The following is a 20,921-nucleotide window of genomic DNA, read 5'->3' on the forward strand; positions in this document are numbered from 1 at the left end:
CCCCAGTTTCTCCCACCACCACGGTGCTTACGAGGCCACGTTTCATACAGAAAGTGCTGCTTTCGCCAAGCGGGTGCTGGCTGACGTCAGCCCCTGCGCCAGCTCCCTCCCCTCTTTGCACAGCATTCCCAGATGGAGCCTGTCCACATGTGCCGTGCCTGGACAGTCGCTTCCAACGTATTTGTGACCGTCTCTTACTTCCAACTGCCCCAGCCTCTCGTGCTTGTGCCAGCACAGACAGCTTTGGGGAAGGGGGGATGAGAGGGGGCAGACAAGGTGACAAAAGCCCCAAGGAGCGCTCCAGCCGTGGAAAGAGGAGAGCTGAGCGGCATTTTACTTCTGCTCCCCAGCACGGCTGCTCTCTGCAAGCAGGAGGGCAGCACGCAGAGTAGGGCATGACTTCCCCTGGGACCTGCTCTCTTCTCCAGCTGATCCATGCACCTGGTTAGGGGTGGGGGGAAGAGAGCAGAGGGAAGGCAGTATTTCAGCCAAGGGAGCAGGGGAAAGCAAGACTAGGGTCCAGAGGCAGCTGTTCCAAGCGCTCCGGCCTGAAATGGTCCTTGCTGCAGCGCCTCTGCGACGTGCCGGTGGTTCCCAGAGAGAATAAGACATTCCTCAAAGGTCACTCCAAGGGCACAGCGCGAACCTTCCCCATAAAAAATTCTCTTTAATCTCTCCAGCGCCTGGGCTGGCTATAAATTGGCACAGCTCATTTGAATGGAAGTGTTAACCACCCACAGCCAACAGCTTCGGTCCGGAAACAGCAGCAAGAGGATATGGTGGGAGGCCTATAAACAGCAAGCGATGCCGAGGCAGCCAACCAGGCCGCTGTTTACAGTGTCTGATAATAAAGAGAAGCTAGAGGGCAAAGGAAAAAGGCAACATATCTAAACACATTAAAAAGATGCTTTTTTGGCAACCTAATTAGGACGTGGAACTCGCAAACCTGCTAGCATTAAAAATAAGCTACATGAAAGCAGGACTTACTTGCACCCGAGTACAGTGATCTGAAATGTCACATGCAGAGGTAAACGAGGGCGTGCAGCAGTTAAGTCCCGTGTCTTCTGGCTCTCGCACCTCTTCACAGGGCAAATTTTGTATTTAGACGCTTGGGTTTTTTTTCATGGAGAGCGCAGGGTCAAGTGGCCGGCCACTGCCCGACACCAAGCCCTGCAGACCAGCTGCACCATTTCACTCTGAGCAGTTCAACCAGGGAGGCAGGTCACGCTTCCCTGCCAAATCCACGGCGCTCTGCCCCGCTACACTTCCTACAGCCTGCCCGCTCGTCTGCAGTTTGGGGTGCAGGATGAGAGGAGGCTGTCAAAGCCCCAGCTCGAAGTAAGCCCTGACAAGCCCCACACAAACACAAGAAGTAGGCTGTGAAAAGCGTACCTTCATCGAGCTGCTGCCAGCTGAGATGTAAAGTGGGAACTTAAATGGAATTTAATTTTCCAAAAACTCACACTGTGCTGGGCTGTGAAAAACTGGGATAAAACCACAATGGGCTACTAAGCAAACAGAGCTGATGCAGAGCAGAGAGAGAGTAGAGGCCCTGGGTTAAGCTCAACACAACATCCTTGGGAACTCTTCATCCCTTCCACATGGCGCCCGGTCCCCACACCTGCAGTTGAGTGGTCCCGAGCACCCCGAGCTCTAGTGAAGAGCTGAACAGGGCAGAGCACTCATAGCATCTGCTGTGCACCCAAGGGAGAAGCACCACCACTGTTCTCCTCCCTTTGAACCTGGCTTTCCCAAGCAGCTGGACTCCGAACTGCATGAGCCCACGGTCTCAGCACAGGCAGATTCAGAGCTCAACTGCAATTCACATTTCTCTACTGAATTCCCTATTCTGATGTTAGATCCAACTCCAAGGGCAGCAACAACTCACTGGAGATCAGCAGCCACCAAGCACAGCCAGGTTCAGGGCACCGTAAAGCAGTCACTAATTCAGATGCCCATCCTTCAGTCCCTTCTGCTCCCTCACCCATATCCAAACCAACTACCTGAGCAGCCCAGCGTGTCCTCATGAAAGGAGGAGAGCAAATCCCGGCCAGGCCATGTCTGACATCTCTTGTGATTTTTTGATCTGCCAATTCATGGGTCTTGTAGCTTCACCATAACTTGGGGGAAGCTGCTCTGCTCTGCTCAGTGGCACAGCACACAGCCACATGAGGAGGCAAGCCAGGGCAGCTAGCCGGTCTCACATGAGACATTGGTTTTCAACATCACTTGCCCTCTGCCTCCAAAGTGCGTACTCAGATCTCGGTAAGGGACTGCAAACATTTGGCTGCACAACTCTAGTGCAGCTAGCTAGCGGCAGCCCCTGATCTGCCATTTCAGTTTCTTGATTGAGAGTTTGCAGCCTGAAGGCACAAGCCAAGGTTCTCCTCTAATGGCAACTAAAGCACATCTCCTGTCTTTCAAGCTTCCACAGAGGTGGCTTTCTATTTGGGGAGGAACATTTATGTCCCAGCCATTTTACATGGCAGGATGTTGCAGGATGCAGGGTCTCTGCTGCTCTGCACTGGCCAGATGCAGCACCTGCAAACGATGCTGCGCGTGGTCAGACAAAATCGGGGTTACAGAAGGAAAGCCCTCCTCTTACTGCAGCAAAGATCTGACCCCAGTGGGGAGATGGAGATGAGCGAGATCCAAAAGCAAGAAAATCTGGGTTACCAGTCCTGTCCCGACAAGCATGCATCCTCAAATCCACTCAGTGATGCCCAAATTCAACATCTTCAGGGAAGAGAGAAAAGCCTCTTCTTCCTACAGAAAGCGAAGTGCCCCCTGTCATTAGGCAGAGAAAATGCCGGTTTCTTTCTGAGTTCAGCATAAGCAAAGAGTGCTCAGTGACTGAATTTGTGGATGGAAAGCATCAAGGCAGGGAAGACAGGACAGTTTGTTATGGGCTCCCAGGCTTCTTCGAAAGTGCCAGGGTGATAAAGTTCCAGCACTCGCAGGCAGCCGAGAGACCCAAGGAGAGATCCTGCATTTGAGACACTTACAGGCAAGTGCTAGGGAACTCATCCGGGAAGCTGCAAGGGAGAGAGGCGTCTGCGCTCAGGATTGCCTGCTCCCGAATACTGCCACACCCTGTCACCATCTGCCAGCTGCCAAAGTCTGTGGAAACGGAAGATCCGGGCAGAGAATGGTCCGCCGATCTGGGGCAGAGAGAGAGGGAGACGGCGCGATCAGTCAGGTCATTCAGCCACATGCCTTTCACTAACGCTGGTGCCAGGGACCTGCCGGGCTGACCGCCAGCAGCACCTGTGCCAGCAGCTTTGACACTCGGGGACCAGGGTGCAACATGCAGCTCTGGCTGGGCCCCAGGCCAAGCCTTTCCTTTGAAAGCGAGGGGAGAGCCAAGCTGGCTGGGGCTGACAAAGCAGCAGGAGCGTACCGGGAGCTGGACAGGACAGAGCCAGCAAGAAGCAGATGGCCATGCAGAACTGTGAAACCCGTTAGCGACATGCAACGGCATGTCCTGCCCTGAATCCCTCACAGATGTGGATTTCGTACTGTACAAGGAGCATCCCCCTGTTGCTTGTTGTAGTTGTTAGCACATCCCAGGGCAGCAGCAAGGCCTGACAGAGAATCAAGGTTGTGACTTGGTTAGTGCCGAGAAAGACGTAAGAGATGCTTGGTCCCACAGCCTTTAGAAAGCAGATCACTCCCGAGGCATTAACACCAGATCTGAACAGAGCCAGTCACTGCTCAAGACATCCCCAGGGCACCCTGCCCCCCCCAGCATCTGAAGATCTTTTCATTCCTGTGTTAGAAGGATGGACTGCGCCAGAAACCAGGTGGCAAAACATCTTTAGGACAGGAAAAATAGCCAAGAGAGGATAATTGTTTGATATATGCAACCTCCCACCAGGAAAGGAGGAAGCAAGTGAATCTGAGGAGTCCCTCCAAAATCTCAGAGAAGAGGGCACAATCACTTGAGACAAACCCAGAGCTCTTGGCTTCTGGGGAGCAAGCAATTACTGTGCCCTGCTGCACAGCAGAGTGTACATAGCTGGAAGCACAGCCTGTGGCAGAGCTACTCAATTACACACTACCAAGATCTTCTGGATAATTCATCTGAGATCTGCTGGGCAGATAGCAGTGCACCAGCTCCAGCTCTGCTGGGCCAGGTACTTGCACACTGTCTTCACAGCTAAGAATAGCAGTGGCGCACTGCAGCTGCTCCCCAAGAGACCAAGAGAACAGCTAGAAAGACAGGATCTCCCATAGCAAGAAGGACCTCAATGAGACTGCAAGGCAAGGGTGGAGGGAGATGCACAGCAGGAAACCTGTTTGCAATCTTGATCTAATTCCAAGCCTGCCATTTAACTAGTCTGATCAATACAGCCAAGCTTGAGAAGTCTGAAACATGGTCCCAAGCTGGCTGCGCAAGCGGAGGAAGGGAAGTCGCACAGCTCCTTGCATGTCAGCTTCCCATCACAGTGTCGATGCTCCTGCAACTGCAGTTTGGGGGTAACACCACTGTCTGGAAGTTCAGGATCTGGAAAGGCATCACTGCAGAAAATGGGAAGAGTAGAGCTTCACCTGCCTTGCACAACTCTTGTTCTCTGGCTGCTTGATGAACTGAAGAGTGAGGTTCAGAGAGGTGCCGTGAGAATTAAGTGTTGGGAGAACCCCTTCTTGCAAAAAGGTGTTTTTCCTAGTGCACATAACACTGTAGTCGGATTGACAGCGTTTCATTGAAAGTGGAACTGCAGCATATACTCTTAGAAAAGACCTTTCGGAGATCAGACAGGGATAACCTTCTGTGGGATGCAAAGAACTTGTAAGGGAAAGGGAGCAGCTGTTCAGTGACATCTACCTCTCTCCCTGCCTCTGGAAGATAAAGCCGAGGAAGTCAGTGTGAACGAGGAGAGCAGGCAGAGTGTTTGGGCCCAGAGCACGGTGCCATGCTGGAAGCACAGCGGGAACAGTGCAGGAAGCCAGGGAGAAGCATAGAGGAACACTGCTTCAGTGCAGAGGGAAGAGGAGGATATCATCTCCCTGAGAGTACATCACAGCCAGACAGGAAAAACAGGAGTGTCACACACAGTGACAAGAATTTGAGCTAAAGCAGTAAAGAGGTCTATAGGCAATGGGCTTGGGCTAAAAGTAGACAGGGACGTGATTCTGTCAGAAAAGTAACAAGTTGCTGAACAGAGGATAGGTTTGGGGTGAGGCAGAAACAAAGGTTTTGAAGAAGGCAGGTCTGGATGACAGAGGAGGGCTTGGGCTATGGCAGGATCTCCAGGTGAAGGTGAAGAGAATTGAGCAGAGCTCTGGAGTTCTCAAAAAAGGAGAGTAGTGTCAGGAGCCTGCCTAGGAGACTGCCCATGTGGCAAGCAAAGGAGTAAGACATGATCCAGGGCCCCAGGGACAGTTAAAGTGTCCCTCTACCCAGTATCATCAACCACACTGGCCAGATAAGTCTGTGCTAAAGAAAGTGAGCAGAAAATTATTTCCTGCTTTGGGTGTGTGGCCTCAGCTTCCAGCTGCTGGTCACCTTCCATGGTTGTCAGCTAAGATTAGACTGATCTTACACCACCTCTTGGAGGTGGATCAAGTCACCTCTTGAATCCTTTCTCAGACAGGCTGATAAAAGCTTCGTGTACCTCCCACTAGACTTGACTCTCAGTGGCTCTCTAACCCTCTAACCTTTCCTGGGGTCCCGGACCCTGTGAAGCAGCTGTGCAAGCTTAGTCAAGTTACATCTAACCTAATAGCACAGGAGCCTAGGAGTTCAAGGCAGCCAATTCTGTGTCTCGCCTCCAGGCAGCAGAATAAACACTTGTTGATTAATTGAATAAACTGATTGATTCTGCAGTGAGTCCAGGTCATTTCTCTCCTGGCTTAGATATCAGAGCCTAGCCAGCAGAGCTAAGATATCGTGGCAGACTTTCCCCTCTATCCCCAATGCCTTCTCAAGGGAGGCTCCTGAGGAAGTGTCACAACCAACAAGCATCTTGAACAGCCTTAAGAGACAGCAGGGGCCAAGGCTGGGCAAGACAGGTGGGGAAGGCATGGAATGGGAAATCTTGTGTTTGCACTGCAAGGGCAGCAGAGCTTCTTAAAAGCTGAGCTTGGCTTGAGACCAAGACCAGATCTCTAGGGTGACTGTATCCCAGTGCAATCCAGTCAATACTACAGGTGAAAGTCTTCCTGTTATTTCTACCCCTGAAGGTTCTTTGGCAGAGGCCCAAAAAGGGCTTCAGTGAGGCCCCCAGAGCAAGCTGGGGCTGCTGGGACACCAGGACCAGTCCCCAGGCCTGTAAGAACAACAGGTTTGCAACACATTATAGCCATGCCAGAGGCTGGCCAGCTGCAAGGGCAGCATGGAGGGTCTTGGGAAGCAGCCGGACGACTACAGCAAAGCTGACATCGTTAGGGGAGATGAGATACAGCAAGTCTTCAAGTCACTGTCTCTGCCACAGACATCTAATAGCAGGCAGAAAGAGAATGAAAGTGAGTTTCACACACCCACCTCTTCAGGTCCACGAGTGGGAAGAAACTCCCTCAAAAGTGCAAGATTAACAAAATTAGATTAGCAAAACAGAGATGAGCTGCAAGCTGTTCCTTCACACAAGGAAGGACCTCTAGCAGGCCATAATTGGCAACTCCTAGCCTGGAACGGTTCCTTTTAATTAGGTCAGTGCTTCCCATGCAACATGCTGCACAAGATAGAGTATTTCAGAGCACATGGACACTCGCCTACCAGAGGGGAGCCAATACCGGAGGCACAGCAACAGTCAGGGATCCTTCCCTTTCTTAATACATAACTGAGACGAGTGACAAGTGCCAACAGCTAGGCTCTCATCCTGCCCTGTGCTGCCCCCGCTCACCTGCCATATTTCTACACACCTAGGACTATTTGGGAAGCAGCTCATTTGCCAGCATATGCTCTGTGCCTCAAATCAAAGTGTTAAGTAGGTACTGTACACACAGGCACACTGTGGCAACCTGGAGCAAAGGGCAGCCCTTCCCACCTTTGCGTGGGAAATGTTGGCAAGGAGTACTTGGCAGAGAGCTGTATACTGAGAGCCCTGGCTGAATCCCAGGCAGCTATCTACAGGCTGCGTTAGTGCCGTAACAGCCTGAGCAGCCAGTCCTCTGCGAGCACAACCATTTTTGATTGCAGCACAGTCACGTGCCAGCCGGCAAGCCTGTTTTGTGGCATAGTTGTGCAATAATTCCAGAAAACATTCCTGTAAACAATTCTTGTCCTGCTGCGGTTGCTACCCCAAGCTGTCACGTCGCAGATAGAGCTTCCAAGCCAGGTGGCTGTAAGAAGCAAGACACATAGTGAGCATGCAGCCTTATCACTATCAACAAAACACCCAAAGCCAAAGGGCAGCAGCTTCTCTGTCCCTCTCTGCACTCACTGCACTTCCTCCAGACCCATAGCTGAACCATCTGCAGCCCTTTAAGTAAGGGAGTTCTCTGTGGCTGTTGACCAAAGCAGATCCTCCACGATTTAACTCCTGCAGATCTCCACTCTTCAGATCACAGTACTTTGGGTTTTAATTGACTTAGCAAAAGCACATTCAACCAAAGATTATCTAGCTGCTAATCCACATTAGTGCTATGTACACACATGCTAAATCCCTGACAAAGATACAGGGTTTTTCTGCAGTATCATGGGATGCTTAGACTATTAATGTCAAATGCAAACATGGAACATGGTTTGCAAGCCACTACCCACTCACACGCAGGGAGTTCAATTCAGTGCACACTATCTGCCATACTCAGAGCTCTCTGTAGAACAAGAAGCACCTTGTCCTACTCTGCAAATAATCTATGTAGTATCTTCATGCACGTTTGCCCTCAGCAGATGTGATCTTACCATTGCATTGGGATAAGCTAGAAAGACTGCTAGGAATTTGCCTTTGTACTGCTTTGCCTAACAAGAACCATCCTGGGATTTATGGGTACTCAGGACCTCTGGATCAGAGCAGGACTCAGAAGACTGGCTGGTGAGGCAGCAGCAGACTGCTGACGTGGCCTGGCCAGGAGAGGGGCTTGGCTCCCACTGGCCGACTTGGCATTTACAACTCTTTCCTTTAGGACACGCCAGTTCCCCTCCCAGACCCTGCTCATCTCTCTCTGCTGGCTTGACTTCCCATTCCCTCTGGGGCTTCTCTGCCTGCCAGCACCTGGACTGGGCTGTTTATGAGAACCACCTGAAGGGTGCCTGCTGGCATTTTACAAGCAACCATTTTTCCTCAACTGCTGCTGCAGTGGTTAAGTGTTTTGTTGCTATGCCACACCACCAGAGGATTGGGAAGTCAAGTACATTCATTTCTTCATCTTAAGAGCCTTGGGTGTTAACCTGCCAGCAGCACTGTAGGGATAAACGTATTTCTGGCACCCTGATCAGTCTCTGTGCTCCAGTCTTTCCATCCTAGTCCCACCATTTTTCAGGGGGTGAAGGGACAGAATTTACGTCTCTCTCCCATCACAGATACACTCCTTCTCCACCCCAAGTGGGACTCATCCTTTCCTTCAGGATGGAAAACGGTGGCTGAAGGTACCGCATGGAGCTCACCAGACAAATTCAGACTAACATAGTCCAAGCAGGGAAGTGGAAAGCCAAGTGGAGTGACATAACCCCTCTCTCTGGAGGAAACATACCATGTTCAGGCCTAAAAAAGCACAAGCCATATCAGCGTCTGACAAGGCAACGCATTGCTCCTTAGCTAGCAGAGCTGTTAGCAGCGTTACTCCAGGGAAGGCAGGCAGGGCGCAGTCTGACCGATTCGGCAATGGACTAGGAGGCAAAGGAGCATGAACGTGCCAGAAGACTTGGATTGAAAGAGAAGCTCATTTCAGCCGTTGCCTTGACAATTCCACCCACTCCCTGCAGGGTCTCTAGGCTTATTTCCTCCAGCCTGTACACCGAGAGGAGTAGGGCAAACCCAGGTGACACCAGAGATGGAGAGCATACAGGTGTACAGTCTGCAGCCAGCACGAGTGTAGGAGGCTAACCATCTTTGCATGCAGCTGATTTCACCCCTTTGGTTTCACAACTGATCCCCTTCTCCTGTCCCCTTGGTTCCAGGCTGTGCAAGATGTTTGCTCCCCTTTTATCCCTTATTTCCCCATCATGTACTTTTTTCTAACCCTGCCCTTCATGCTGCCTTGTTCACAAAAGTTAACAGGGATTGGGAATGGACTGGTGCAACCTTGCTGTGCTGAAGGGTTATAAATGCTTTGTGCCATGGTAGAAGCTATCGTAAGGGTCAGAAAAATGTTTATAGTGGAATTCACAGAATGTTTACCTCTTACAATGACAGAATACTGCAATTCCTTCTCAGGGACATTTATTGGGCATAGGGAAATGCTACCCCCAGGGACTCTGGCCTGGAAGTAACAAGCTTCCCCACCATGCTTGCCTGCTGTCTCAAGCCCTGGGGGTGCTGAACACCTGACACCAATGGGGACTAAGCATCCAAAAGCTTATACACAACTCATCCAGACACAGCCAAAGGAAAGATAATTGCTGGCTTTACCAACTCCGAGCCCCTGGAACACAAATCCCAGGGACTGTGTGCTCAGCCCCTTCCTGGGGTGCTCTTCTGCCTACTCTGTTTCTCCTCTTCACTCTCACAGAGCAGAGTCTGGCTGAAGCATTATAAACCAATTCTTCCACAGCATTGCTGCAAGCTCGTTACCAGCTCAGCGCTGAACAGCCTGTTAGGTCTTGGGAACAGCATGAGACCACACACAGGAATTGTGGCACTACCATTGTGAACAAAAGCAGCCCCCAAGTCAAGCTGTTTGCTCTTCAGTATTTTCTTCTCTTCTTGGGAGATTTGTTTCACCTTACAGAGAATGTAGAGGTGGGCCCCAGCAACAACTCAAAACCATCCTATTGATCTCTTTCCCCAGGGAGAACAGTTAACATAATTTAAAAAAAACTGTCAGACAGTGATTCTTCTCTGGAATCAAGACACTTAGTAAAAAAGTCTTATAAATTTTCAGTGCTTTACTTGTTTGTCATTTTATTTTCCATGTGATCAGAGAGTACTAAAATTTGGCTGGTGGCTGTTTCTGAAGGGAATCACTAGAAAAAGACTCATCGGAAAACCTGCAGAGACTACACAAGCGTTTGATGCTGTTAACAACAACCTCTTATCCAAGAGCCTCTTTATCCCCTGTCGGCCTAAACACATGGTGTTTGCTCCACAGGCTCTGTTCTTTCTTCCCTAGCCTAGCTCACCGCTCGACTTTGCCCTACCACAGCATCAGACTCCAGAAGGGTGCCAGAATATCCTTTGTTATGGCATGAGATTAGGCTCGGGTCCAGGGTACCCATTCCCCAGTTGCCCAGTGGGAACACACAGCCTTCTAGGTGAAATCCTGTGAGCCGGCACAGCGCTTGTAGCTTGCTCCAAGCAGATTCTGTTCTGCTTGCCACCAGCACCCAGAATTTTTTCCACCCTGCAGTGTCAGGAAGGTCAGCAGGTGGAAAGGGGGACAGGATAGATGCAGAGTGAGGTCTGCTTGGTCTGAAAGGCTTCCTCCCGCACAGAACACAGCCATTTCAAACCCCTGTGTATGCATTTGACAGAGAAGGTGCTGTGAGCTCCAAGCATGCAGGATGCAGAGATGCCAGAGCTCGTTGAGGCATGCACTGAGGACAGGCAGAACAAACACCTAGCTGTTATCGGCACAGTTCCTCGCTCCTCTAAATGGGCTGAGGCAGGAGTTTCTGTGTTTAATGGCCAGCATTTCACACAAGGTCAGGCTAGAGAGGAACAGGCCTCTTGAGGCTTGTTTGTGGATACAAACACATGTGCTCTAGGGTTCTCAGAGTCACACAAGTGCAGCTGTGCACTCCCTTTACCAGACACTCATTTTGCTGAGAAATGCTCTACTCCATCCCATCTCACCTGGACCTGGGCACTTCCAGTGGGCTGCTTCCAATCCTCAGGAAGTTATCAGAATGGGTTGATGAGGAGGAGCTGGAGGATTTGACTTCGCCCATCCCTGCAGAAGGCAGCCTATCTTCAGACTGCTGTGCCCTGCTCCAGAGCACAGCTTGTGGTGACGATGCACAGCTCTTCCTCCTGTGGGATGGAGGACTTGGGTGAGAAAGCTGGCTTTCCCATGTACTCCGATTAGGAAGCATTTCCGCAGCAGGCTGGATTTTACCCCGGCAGCTACAAGCTCTTGTTCCCACTGAACCTGCCCTCCTCCCTCCCAAGGAATCATGAGTCACGGGTAACTGCTCAGTGACAGGGGTACACTAAGCTCAACCCATCTTAGCCCATTCTTTTATAGATCACCATCCACGTGACCTGGAAATCAGAGACAGGAGAATGCATCAGCCCACACACATACAGCGATTGCTTTGTTTAGTCTAGCTGTAAAAATGCCTCAAGCAAGGGGCCTCCCAGCAGGGAAAGACCATTTCAATCTGCTCTAACTCTACAGAGTGTATCAGCTGAGGAGCTCAGCCCAGGTGGGCATTTGTGTGCACTGATGAGGGTGACAGGGACACACCACCAGTGTTATTTCCCCTTTTAGTGATTCCCTTCAGGCACCACTGACCACACTTTTGACCATGTGCTCAGAGCTGACAGTCACTCCAGATGTAGGTGCACTTCAGTCCTCTCCCTGCCTGTGCTGACAGCCCAGAACTGCTCTGGCTTCTTTTCTAGCCAGCACATTCAGACTTGGGTGTGATTCACTGTCCATTGCTGTGTCAGGCCTTAGCTCACAGTACCATCCAGCTACATGCCAAACAGGCACGCATATTTGGGACTAATTCACATCACTGCTGCTCCATGTTCAGAAGATTTTCTTTCATACATGAGGTTTTTTTCTGGAGGACTCCTGAGAATTTTTCCCCTTCCAAAACCACAGTGAATTGGACAAAGACCTCCCTATGTACACAAGTGAAAACGAAAAGTCTAAAGCAAACCAAGTCAAGGAGAAAAGATGCTGTTCTTCCTGGAATCTGGAAGGGCATCTCAACTTTGACCGAGATCTCAAGCACTATCAGCAAGTCCAGCTAAAGACAGGCTCATTGTACAGCGGAAAGCACAATAGCCTCTCTTCATTTCTTAAAGTGTCCACCCTCAAACATCACACCACAGCTTCTCTCAAGCATTATTCATCTCGTGTTATTGTAATTGCCAACACCTCCAAGCACAGCCTGCAGAAACAGGGTTGTACAGCTAAAAACCAAATGCTTCTCCCTGCGAGACCTCAAGGCTGCCTGTTTTCAGGACAACACAATGAAGCAATCCCCTCCTCTCTCCACTCATGTTATGCACAGCCCAGCTCACCCAGCTTATAGCAAGCCCTACCTGTTCTCCAGACTACACAGCTGCAACAGCCTGCAGCAAGATATCCATGACCAGTCCCCTTGCTAAGCATTCACGGCAAGGTTCACAACCTTCCCTTCTGCAAGCTCATGCTCACAGCATGGGCCCAAACCATCCCCGTGGTAGCAGCAGCTAGCCCCAACACAGCCTGATATCTCCAATAGGAATGAAAGCAAACCAGAGTTAGAAACACGTCACAAAATCAAGCCCTGATACACACAAAGGTAGCAGTTCTCTTCTAGCATGCTCTGACCACTTCACATCTTGTGAAAATCATGTGTAGGTTTTGTGCTGCAGGATCTAGTCTGTATGTCCTGAGCACTCAGAGAAATGTAAATGCTTCAGTTTACTACCCTGCAGCCAGGCAAGTGGAAAGTTGTTCTCTACTTGCTGCAGTCACTTTGCTGCGGATAGGTAGGCTCTGTGTGTTAGACAGAACTCTGTGCTGCTCACTTGGCAAACGCAGTTTGGGACGCCCCATCTCCATTTTGTGATTCTGCAGGAAGATTCTCTCTTTCCCTCTTCAGCATTTTATAAATTGAATCACAATGTGCTTTAGAAAGGCTGCTGCCACTAGCATGGCTGCAGGCTAAGTCCCAGAGGACTTCCAACTGCCTCCAGCACAATCCAAATTTAATTTAAAATAATTGCAATATAAAATAGCATCTTCACATGTGCTGAGGGAGAGAAGAGAAAAATTAAACTGAGAGGGGCAACCCTACAGCGAGGTTCTGAAATCCCCAAACAGCACCAGAAACTCCACAAGCAAGCACAACACTCATGCCAGAGCAGCAGAGTCACCAGACACCTTCCCCAGTCCCCACTTCCAGACAGCCACCTGCATCCCCAGGCGAGTCCTATGTGACCCTCTATCAATAGGGAGCACCGAGAATGTCATATTCTCCCCCAGAAGTATCTCTAAGCTGCGCTGAGGCAGCAACCTGCTTTCAGCTCATATACCTTGTGCTGTTAGAGAAGCTAAAGTTTAGAGGGGATTATTGGCCACCCAGCCCACCTACTAACTGCAGACACTCCCCTGTATAATTTCTTCCATAAACTGATTAAGCTTCATTTTAGGGCAGCTAAATTGTTTCCACTTTTCCTTGGGGAGGCTGCTGCCAAATGTCATTTTTCTGGTAGTTTGGAACCATCTTTTGAAAGTAATGAAATCTTTTCTGGATTAAGTTTAACAGTGAAACTGGTAAAAATGAAACAAAGCTGCTTTACTCTCATCAGAGGACAAACTTCAGGAGCATCTTTGCAGAAGCCTGACAGTCTTTAACACGGGGTGATCTCCAATTTTTGGTGCAGAAGTTCTGTAGCACAAGTTGCAGCAAAGCCTCCGACAGCCAAATTCCTCCCTCCACTGTAAGGAACCCATGCCACAGAGAGCAGAACTGGCGGGCAACGGACTTCAGAAATATCTTTTCTACTGTGCTCAGAGGCTGCCCCTTTTGTTCTGCAGCCCATTGAGTGGCTATCTCCTCACCATGCTGCTTGAGCCTGTGCTCCTGCTGGCATCAGCTCTACTGCTTCATAAGTGAAGCTCCCAGCTGCTCCAGGGGAACTTTCCATCCCCAGGGAGAAGTCGCTGCTCAGACTTGTGGTGCTGCCTCGGTCTCTCTGCTCTAGAGAAAAGAAAACAGAGCTACCTGAAAACCAGCTTGGTCTCATCCACTTTCTCTCCCTTTAAGCAATACAATTCCCATGCGCCCTGGGGCCGTGTTCTTGCGAGGCCCCAAGGGAAGCATACCCATTTGTAGTCAGATTGATGCTGGGAACCCAAGCCCCCAAGCGATCAACCACTACCAGCACCCAGGGGTGCTGATGTTCAGCAGCAGCACTCACTGAGCATGCAGATCTCTTCCAGGGTGAAACTGGGTGGCAAACTCTTCCTTCTGGGGAAAGACAGACAAAGTTACCTCAGCCACGCTTCAGGCCTGCATGAAGGCTGGCCATAGGAGATCTCTGTAGCACATGACGGATCAGCGCAGTGGGGAATTAGCTGTGCAGTGACAGAGGGGAGGGGATGGGATGGGCCAGTGTGCAGTATCTGACTCTCCTACAGTCCCAGCCCACCCATCCTGTGCTTTGAGAGGGTGGCAACAGGCAGACTTGCTTATTCAGAACCTCCAGGGTGGGCCGTATTTCTTTCTGCCCCTCCTGAAATAGGAAGGGGTTAATGTTTAGCAGTCTGTTAAAAACCAGCCACCCCACTCCCCCCAACAGTGCCTGATGGAGCTTGCTGCGCAGCCTGCTTGAGCCAGAGCACACATCTTTGGGTTCATCCGTGCTAAAGCAGCTACGGACAGTCATTAAGCAGAGAGCACACTTCAGCATGGACAATTTTTCAGAGCACAACGTGGCACCTCACAAGCCTCGGCCCCATTTTGCAGCCTTCAGAGTGCAGAATAAATTAAAGAAAACTGGGCCAGGACACCAGGGCTTCCATCTCCCCAAAGAAACAGCACTAACAAGCTCCCTGGCTCTGCAGCCCATGCAGCAGCAGGCACAGGCTCCTTACCTCTGCGACTTCACAGCAGAGAACTCCTCAGAGGTGATGTGCTTCAGAAAATTGAAGCAGAAAAAGAAAATCTGAGCAAAGGGAGAGAGAAGAGCGGTTCAGGGATGAACCCGAGGCTCCATGCAGCCTCTTATCTTGGTGGGGAGGTGCTGGTAGGAAGGAGATAGCAAGAAATCTGCAGCTATCAGCCTCCAATGTGCCATGGGCTGCCACCATCCCATGCTGAGCCTTCTCTTACACATTAAACTGACCCTCTCTTCCCTGCCACGGGGAGGCCCAGAAAGGAAGGTGTACGACAAGTCTCCTTATCAATGCTTTGCACACATGCCGCAAGCACACAGCAGGTACTTAACGCCATCAGTGCAGAATGGAAAAGAGATGGCTCCCAGCAGCTGCTTATAACCCTGGGTAAGCAGCAAACCCAGCAGGACTAGCAGGGTTAGAGCTGCATGCTCCACCTCGGCACCACAGCTGTATCACACCTGGAAGCATGCGGTACCTGCAGCATCTGTGGTCCCAAGCTTGTGCCCTGCCACACACCAGTCTGCTCTGTGGCATTCACCCCCCTATGTCTCTGCCATCCCATCTACCTGCACAGAGCCGAGCCCTTCTCCTCCTGCAGCAGGGAACAGGGAGTGCACCCCCTCTCCTGCTGCAGCTACTGACTCCGCCCTTGGCCAAGCAGGCACCAGAGCAGAGCTGCCAGGCTTGAGCTAGCAGAGCTCTGGGAAAGGAATGAATGAACGACACTAATACAGGGGTCCTGGACGCCTGAAAGATGGAAAATAGGCCAGGGTACGGGCTCTGCTGTTCACAGACAGGGGATTCCCTAGAGAGGTGAGAGTCTGAGGAGCAGGGGTTAGCAACAGGATTAGACATACTCCCCACCTCTTGATTTCTACCCAAACCCAGTATTGCTCTATACTGCAACTATAGTCAGAGCAATCATTTTTTGCTGTTAAACAGTGAAAGATTCAAAGAGAATTAGTTCCACCAATCTTAACTGCCTCCCAGAGCCACCTGTGTACCCGCAGATACACCCCACCAAATACACATACCGGAACCAGCACAAGCTGCTCCATGAGCCCATGATGCCATGCAAGCCACATGCAGCTGCAGCACCCGTGCAGGAGGGCTGGCACTCAGGGCAAGCAAACAAGACTATACAGCTTTATTTCCAAGCTCCCAGGAGTCACACGCCTTAAGCATCTCTTCTCATTGCTGAGCTGAATAGCCAGTCCTAGCACCCTTTCACCGGGGGACTGAATGCTAATAGCACAGCAGAGAGACTGGCAGGACTGACACCCACCAAGCAAACTGTAGGCTGAGAGAAAAGCATTCCCACACCTTATGCACCAGGAATTGTTGGGGCAAGGCTCCTACCTCCTATTTCCAGCACCTGAACAATCTTTTTAGAGCCCAGCCAGACCACTGATATTACCAGAAGCAGGCAGTGAACACCGCTACCGTAAACAAGTACCCTGAGAACAAAAAGCAGTGCTCAGTCACTGCCCCAGACTAGACACTCACCTCTTCTCCTTTACTGAGTCGATCGACTAACATGTGCCTGGAAAGAGAGCAAGGGAAGCTCAGTCACACACCGGAAGCCAGAATCAGCAGAAGAACACAAGCTGTCAAGAATGGCCAGAAGCCTGAGCCTCCAGGTAAAAAAAAGGCATCAGCCCCTCTTGTCACAGCTCATTGGGAGCTGCCCCAACATCCACCTTTGGCTGCGAGCAAACACCAAAGATGACCCCCTGAAGGCTTCTCCCTGGCTGTGCAGGGATGCATATGCGAGTAAAACTTAGTGTGCCTACCCAAAGAGAAACCAGTCATACGCCACCGTCAGGTAGAGAATCTCAGACGGCTCCAGGGATGCGTGGATCAGCCCATCCTGCAAAGCAAATGACCACAGCCTTCAGGCAGCAGCCCTGGGGATCAGGACTTGGGAATTCATGATCTACTGAAAACTGTCATGGTGATCCAAGATGCCCAGCCTGCTCTAGCTGCCTGTGATACTGTGTCTGATGGCAGGACAGCACATTGGGCTCCACATCAAAGCCGATCAATACCCTCTCTGAAGCCATGATAGCCAAAAGGAACATTAACTGCTCCACCACCACTTTCTGGTGACACAGTCACTCACCCTCCAAGCAACCACCCCCAGAAGCAGAGCAGGTCAGCCAGGTACTCACAGCCCATAAGGAGAGGCGCAATAAGGAGATGAAGAGAGGAGTTCGATCCCAGCCGGATATACAGTGCACCAGGAGCCCACTGTCATCTGTTCCAGGCAAGGGTAGGAAGGAGAAGGAAAAAAAGGATGTTGCAACAAGAGCAATGACTTTTCTTCATGGCAGATCTGTAGAGACAAGCCACCTTCCATCCCCACAACCCAGGCTCGAGAGCAGAGCTCAGCCAAGTCAGAACATTTTCTCTTGAATACGGGAGCCAACAAATCGCTCGGAGTGTCCTGGGTTGTCAGCAGCCCCAGCTGATGTGCTGTCCTAGTCCTGACAGTTGCTCAGGACATGAAGTCACTAGGTATGAACATCACTTTGCTACTCAGAACATGTACCTACCCTGTTGCAATGCACTATCATGATTTATCCCCACATCAGAGAGAAACCTGCTCCAACTGAACACTTTTCCAGTCTCACCAACCTTCCTACTGATACACATTGAGCAGAGGCACACACAGGGCACAACTCCTACACTCTCCAGAAAATTCGCAGTGTGTCCCAACACAGGTACTGTAGGAGAGTCTGTAGTTGGCCGTGCTGGCAGAGCCAGCCATGGCTCCATCTATCCAACAGTGCTGGGTACCAACTCACAGTGCCCAGAGGGAATGGGATGCCAATATAGGGCAATATACACCCTTCAAAGAGTTTAGGTGGCTGTGATGACAGAGGATGGAAGGGGCTCTTAAATAGGCACCTAATGAGACCTTGGGTTGGAGGGACAAAACGCAAGTGTCCAGCAAAATAAGAGCAAGAGTCAACAAGCAGAGAACAAATATTTCTTCTCTTCAGCTTTAAAGCAGTAAAACATTACGTAAAGTTTTCAGATATCCCTCCATTCCTGGTAGGAGAGAGTTTTCAAGGAATCAGCAAGTCCCTCTCTAAGAGGGGAGCTGGAGCCCTAAGATGCTAGGACCATCACCCTGTTTTGAAGGGAGAGCAGTGAAGTTCTCTATAGTGACTCTTATGTATTGGGAACTGATCCACAGTGGCACTAATACCATCAGCTGTTCTTCCAGAGACAGCAACTGCTCCAGTTAAACCACTGGGAACAAGGAGTTTGCCTTACCATCACTATTGATGATGGAGATCAGCAGCTTCAGGTAGTTCTGTGTCTGTTGTACAAGGTCCCAGCTCTACAGAAAGAGAAATGTGGATGGTAAGGGTCTTCCCACAGCAAAAGACTGCTCTGCAGTTCAGACCCTGCCATGCTCTTGACTTTATCTAGAGCAACAGCAAAGCAGAAATAACCCCTGGCTATTCCTCAGTGACAGACCTTCCCCTTGGTGTTCTAATCAATCCCCCCATCCTCTGAAAAAGGCACTCTGGGACAAAAGACCAGACAGGGGGGAAAAAAAAAAAAAAACCCCAAACAAAACTCAGTCTCTACTGTCTGCCTGGCTGGCACAGAACCTGCTTGCCTGCAGCCCCAGAGCTCCAAGCAGACCATGCTCAGAGAGACTAACGTAAGCCAGCAAACACCTGCGGAGCACTGACCCAGTTCTGCAGCCCCCTGCACGCGTGCACTTCACCAAATGGCTCAGCAGCCACGTTACAGCTGTGTATGTGATGCAAGTAGCACGATGGGGTGAGCAAGCCAAGGTCAGCAGCCCGCTCCCACAACCCAAGCGCTTTGCTCAAAACTCTCTGGCCCTTGTAAATGGCCCCAGCAGGCTGCCTGTGGCGGGCTGACCCACTCCCAGCTGCTCCAGACAGGCACTGGACTTCTGCAGTAATGCCCAAGTAGCAGCAACACCACAAAAGGGCTCTGAACTCAGAGACCTCCAGCACTACAAGAGATGCAGATGAAAAACATCACAGCAAGCTTAAGCATGCCACTCTCAACCACTGTGTTGTGAGAAGATGCAGGGAATTTCAGTGGTCTGATCAGAGCCAGAACTAGCTCAAGGAAAATAGGATATCACTGGCAACAAAAAGGCAAGGAGAGGGACACGTGTTTCATTGTGACAGTGTTAGTGGTATAAGTGACATCTGACCACCAGCAATAGAACACTTGCTGTGTGCTTGCATGCGTGCACATGTGCGTGTAACCACACTTAAAGACTACTGTCAGACAAAGAACATATTGCTCCGCTGTGAAGCCTGCACAGCAACAAAAGAGTAGGGAAATGGGGAACACGCTCAGCCTGGGGCAGAAAAACACACACTTCCAAAGTCTTTTATGTGCCTAATTCAACTCTATCTTGTGCTTATGCCAGAAGGAATCATCTAATCAACCAGTCTGATCTCTCTATACCACAAACCAGAAAGTTTTGTTCAGTTGCCCCAAATACAGCCTGAAGCTAGCACTTGGCAACATCTCTGCCCAGGGAAGCACCTCAACTAGGGGTGACAGCTCATTGCTCCTTTGGCAGCATGTTCCAACAGATCATCCTCAAAAATAACAAGCAAGACTACTTTTCCTTATTGAAGGTCTGATTTCAGACTGCAGATATCGCTTCCTGTGCAGCTTTTCTTCCTCAGATTGAAGAGTGCTTTAGAATTAGTATTTTCTCCCTGTGAATGTACTTACACATTAATCAAGTCAACCCTCCGTCACCTTTGTGATTAGCTAAACAGACTGAGAACTTCAGCGTTAAGTGAAGCACCTTCTCCAGTCCTCAGATCATTTCTGCATCTATTTATCACACCCTCTTCAATTTTTAATATCCTTTTAAAAATACTGGCTGCTCAGTATTCTAGTGAACAAGTTTCTAGCCATAAACAAGCTGTGGTCCCATTAGTTCTGCTTCAACACTGCAAGCTACTTTTCTGTGATTCTGCTTATGCTGGCACTTAAACATTATTTACATCACTGACTGACAAACACTGGCCCAGCACGGGGAGCTCCGCCAGTTCTGTGGTGCTTCCAGCCACAGAGCATAAGAGTGTGACAAGCTCCAGCACAGTCAATCATCACAAAACCTGGGGGGATTGGTAGGTCCACTGATGTGTGAAATGGAGCACACTAATCAGCAGAATAACGCGAACCTCCCTGACATGAACAGACTAAGGTAAACCTTGAAGCCTGGGCAAACGTAAGAGTTCAATTATCATTTGCAATGCTGTCACAGTAATAAGGAATGGAGACACGCTATGGTCAACTATGATTTTCTACTCTTCTCCCATAGGACAGGCACCTTGCACACCCATGAAGAAGGTGCCTAGTCACTTGGCTACTGCTCACATTAGGGACTCTCCACAGCCAAGGAAGTCTGCCCACTGCAGGCACATGGCAAGCTAAGATTGCGAACAAGTAATACTGCTTTCCATTTCCTGGCATGTTCCTTACCTTTGTTAGCAACATATCTCCCTAATGGATTGTAAGCTTTACACAAGCTACAGAAAAAGATTTGACCGAGCTGCCTCGGGACACACCAAGCCATGGAGCTTTTGGGTAGAGGATTTCCACTGCCATTCTGAACAGTCAATTAAGCAGCCTTGCTCCCACTGGGATGGTATTAAGTGAGCCAGATTACGGCAACAGGAGCAAGTCAGACTTCAAATCTATACTGATCCTCTCTGAATGAATCTCTGACCTTCCACAGAGATGCCTGCTTTGCTCACCTGGTATTCGCTCCAATCAATATTCAGAGATTGGGTCAGAGAGACTGGGATACTTAATGGAGCATCTACGTAATCCTGCAAAAAAACCAAACACAATTGGTCAGAGAAAAGCCATGACTTGAAGGCAGTGAGTTCCAGAAAAAAAACAACAAATGCCAAATGGTGCATCTAGAAGAAAATGTCTCAGCAAAGCATCTTTGGATGCAAAAACCTAAAGTGGTAAGAATTAACTCACAGCCTCTTCGAAGGACTAGTGGA

The 20,921-nt window shown here is 50.1% G+C and overlaps 1 protein-coding gene across 1 annotated transcript in view; it reads right to left on the minus strand.

Moving 5' to 3' along the window:
- Positions 1-20,921, minus strand: part of MTMR14 (myotubularin related protein 14) — a gene marked incomplete at its 5' end in the record, with an annotated part of 34,511 nt that overhangs the window by 680 nt on the left and 12,910 nt on the right. The window contains 10 exons of the mRNA XM_010573557.1: positions 3,006-3,161; positions 10,896-11,072; positions 13,825-13,963; positions 14,184-14,233; positions 14,860-14,930; positions 16,390-16,426; positions 16,677-16,753; positions 17,055-17,140; positions 18,166-18,232; positions 20,664-20,738. Coding sequence (XP_010571859.1) covers positions 3,006-3,161; positions 10,896-11,072; positions 13,825-13,963; positions 14,184-14,233; positions 14,860-14,930; positions 16,390-16,426; positions 16,677-16,753; positions 17,055-17,140; positions 18,166-18,232; positions 20,664-20,738 — 935 coding nt within the window. The remainder of the gene's footprint in view (positions 1-3,005; positions 3,162-10,895; positions 11,073-13,824; positions 13,964-14,183; positions 14,234-14,859; positions 14,931-16,389; positions 16,427-16,676; positions 16,754-17,054; positions 17,141-18,165; positions 18,233-20,663; positions 20,739-20,921) is intronic.

The sequence above is a fragment of the Haliaeetus leucocephalus genome, unplaced genomic scaffold (assembly GCF_000737465.1).
Source record: "Haliaeetus leucocephalus isolate CR32 unplaced genomic scaffold, Haliaeetus_leucocephalus-4.0 Scaffold2, whole genome shotgun sequence".
NCBI lineage: Eukaryota > Metazoa > Chordata > Aves > Accipitriformes > Accipitridae > Haliaeetus > Haliaeetus leucocephalus.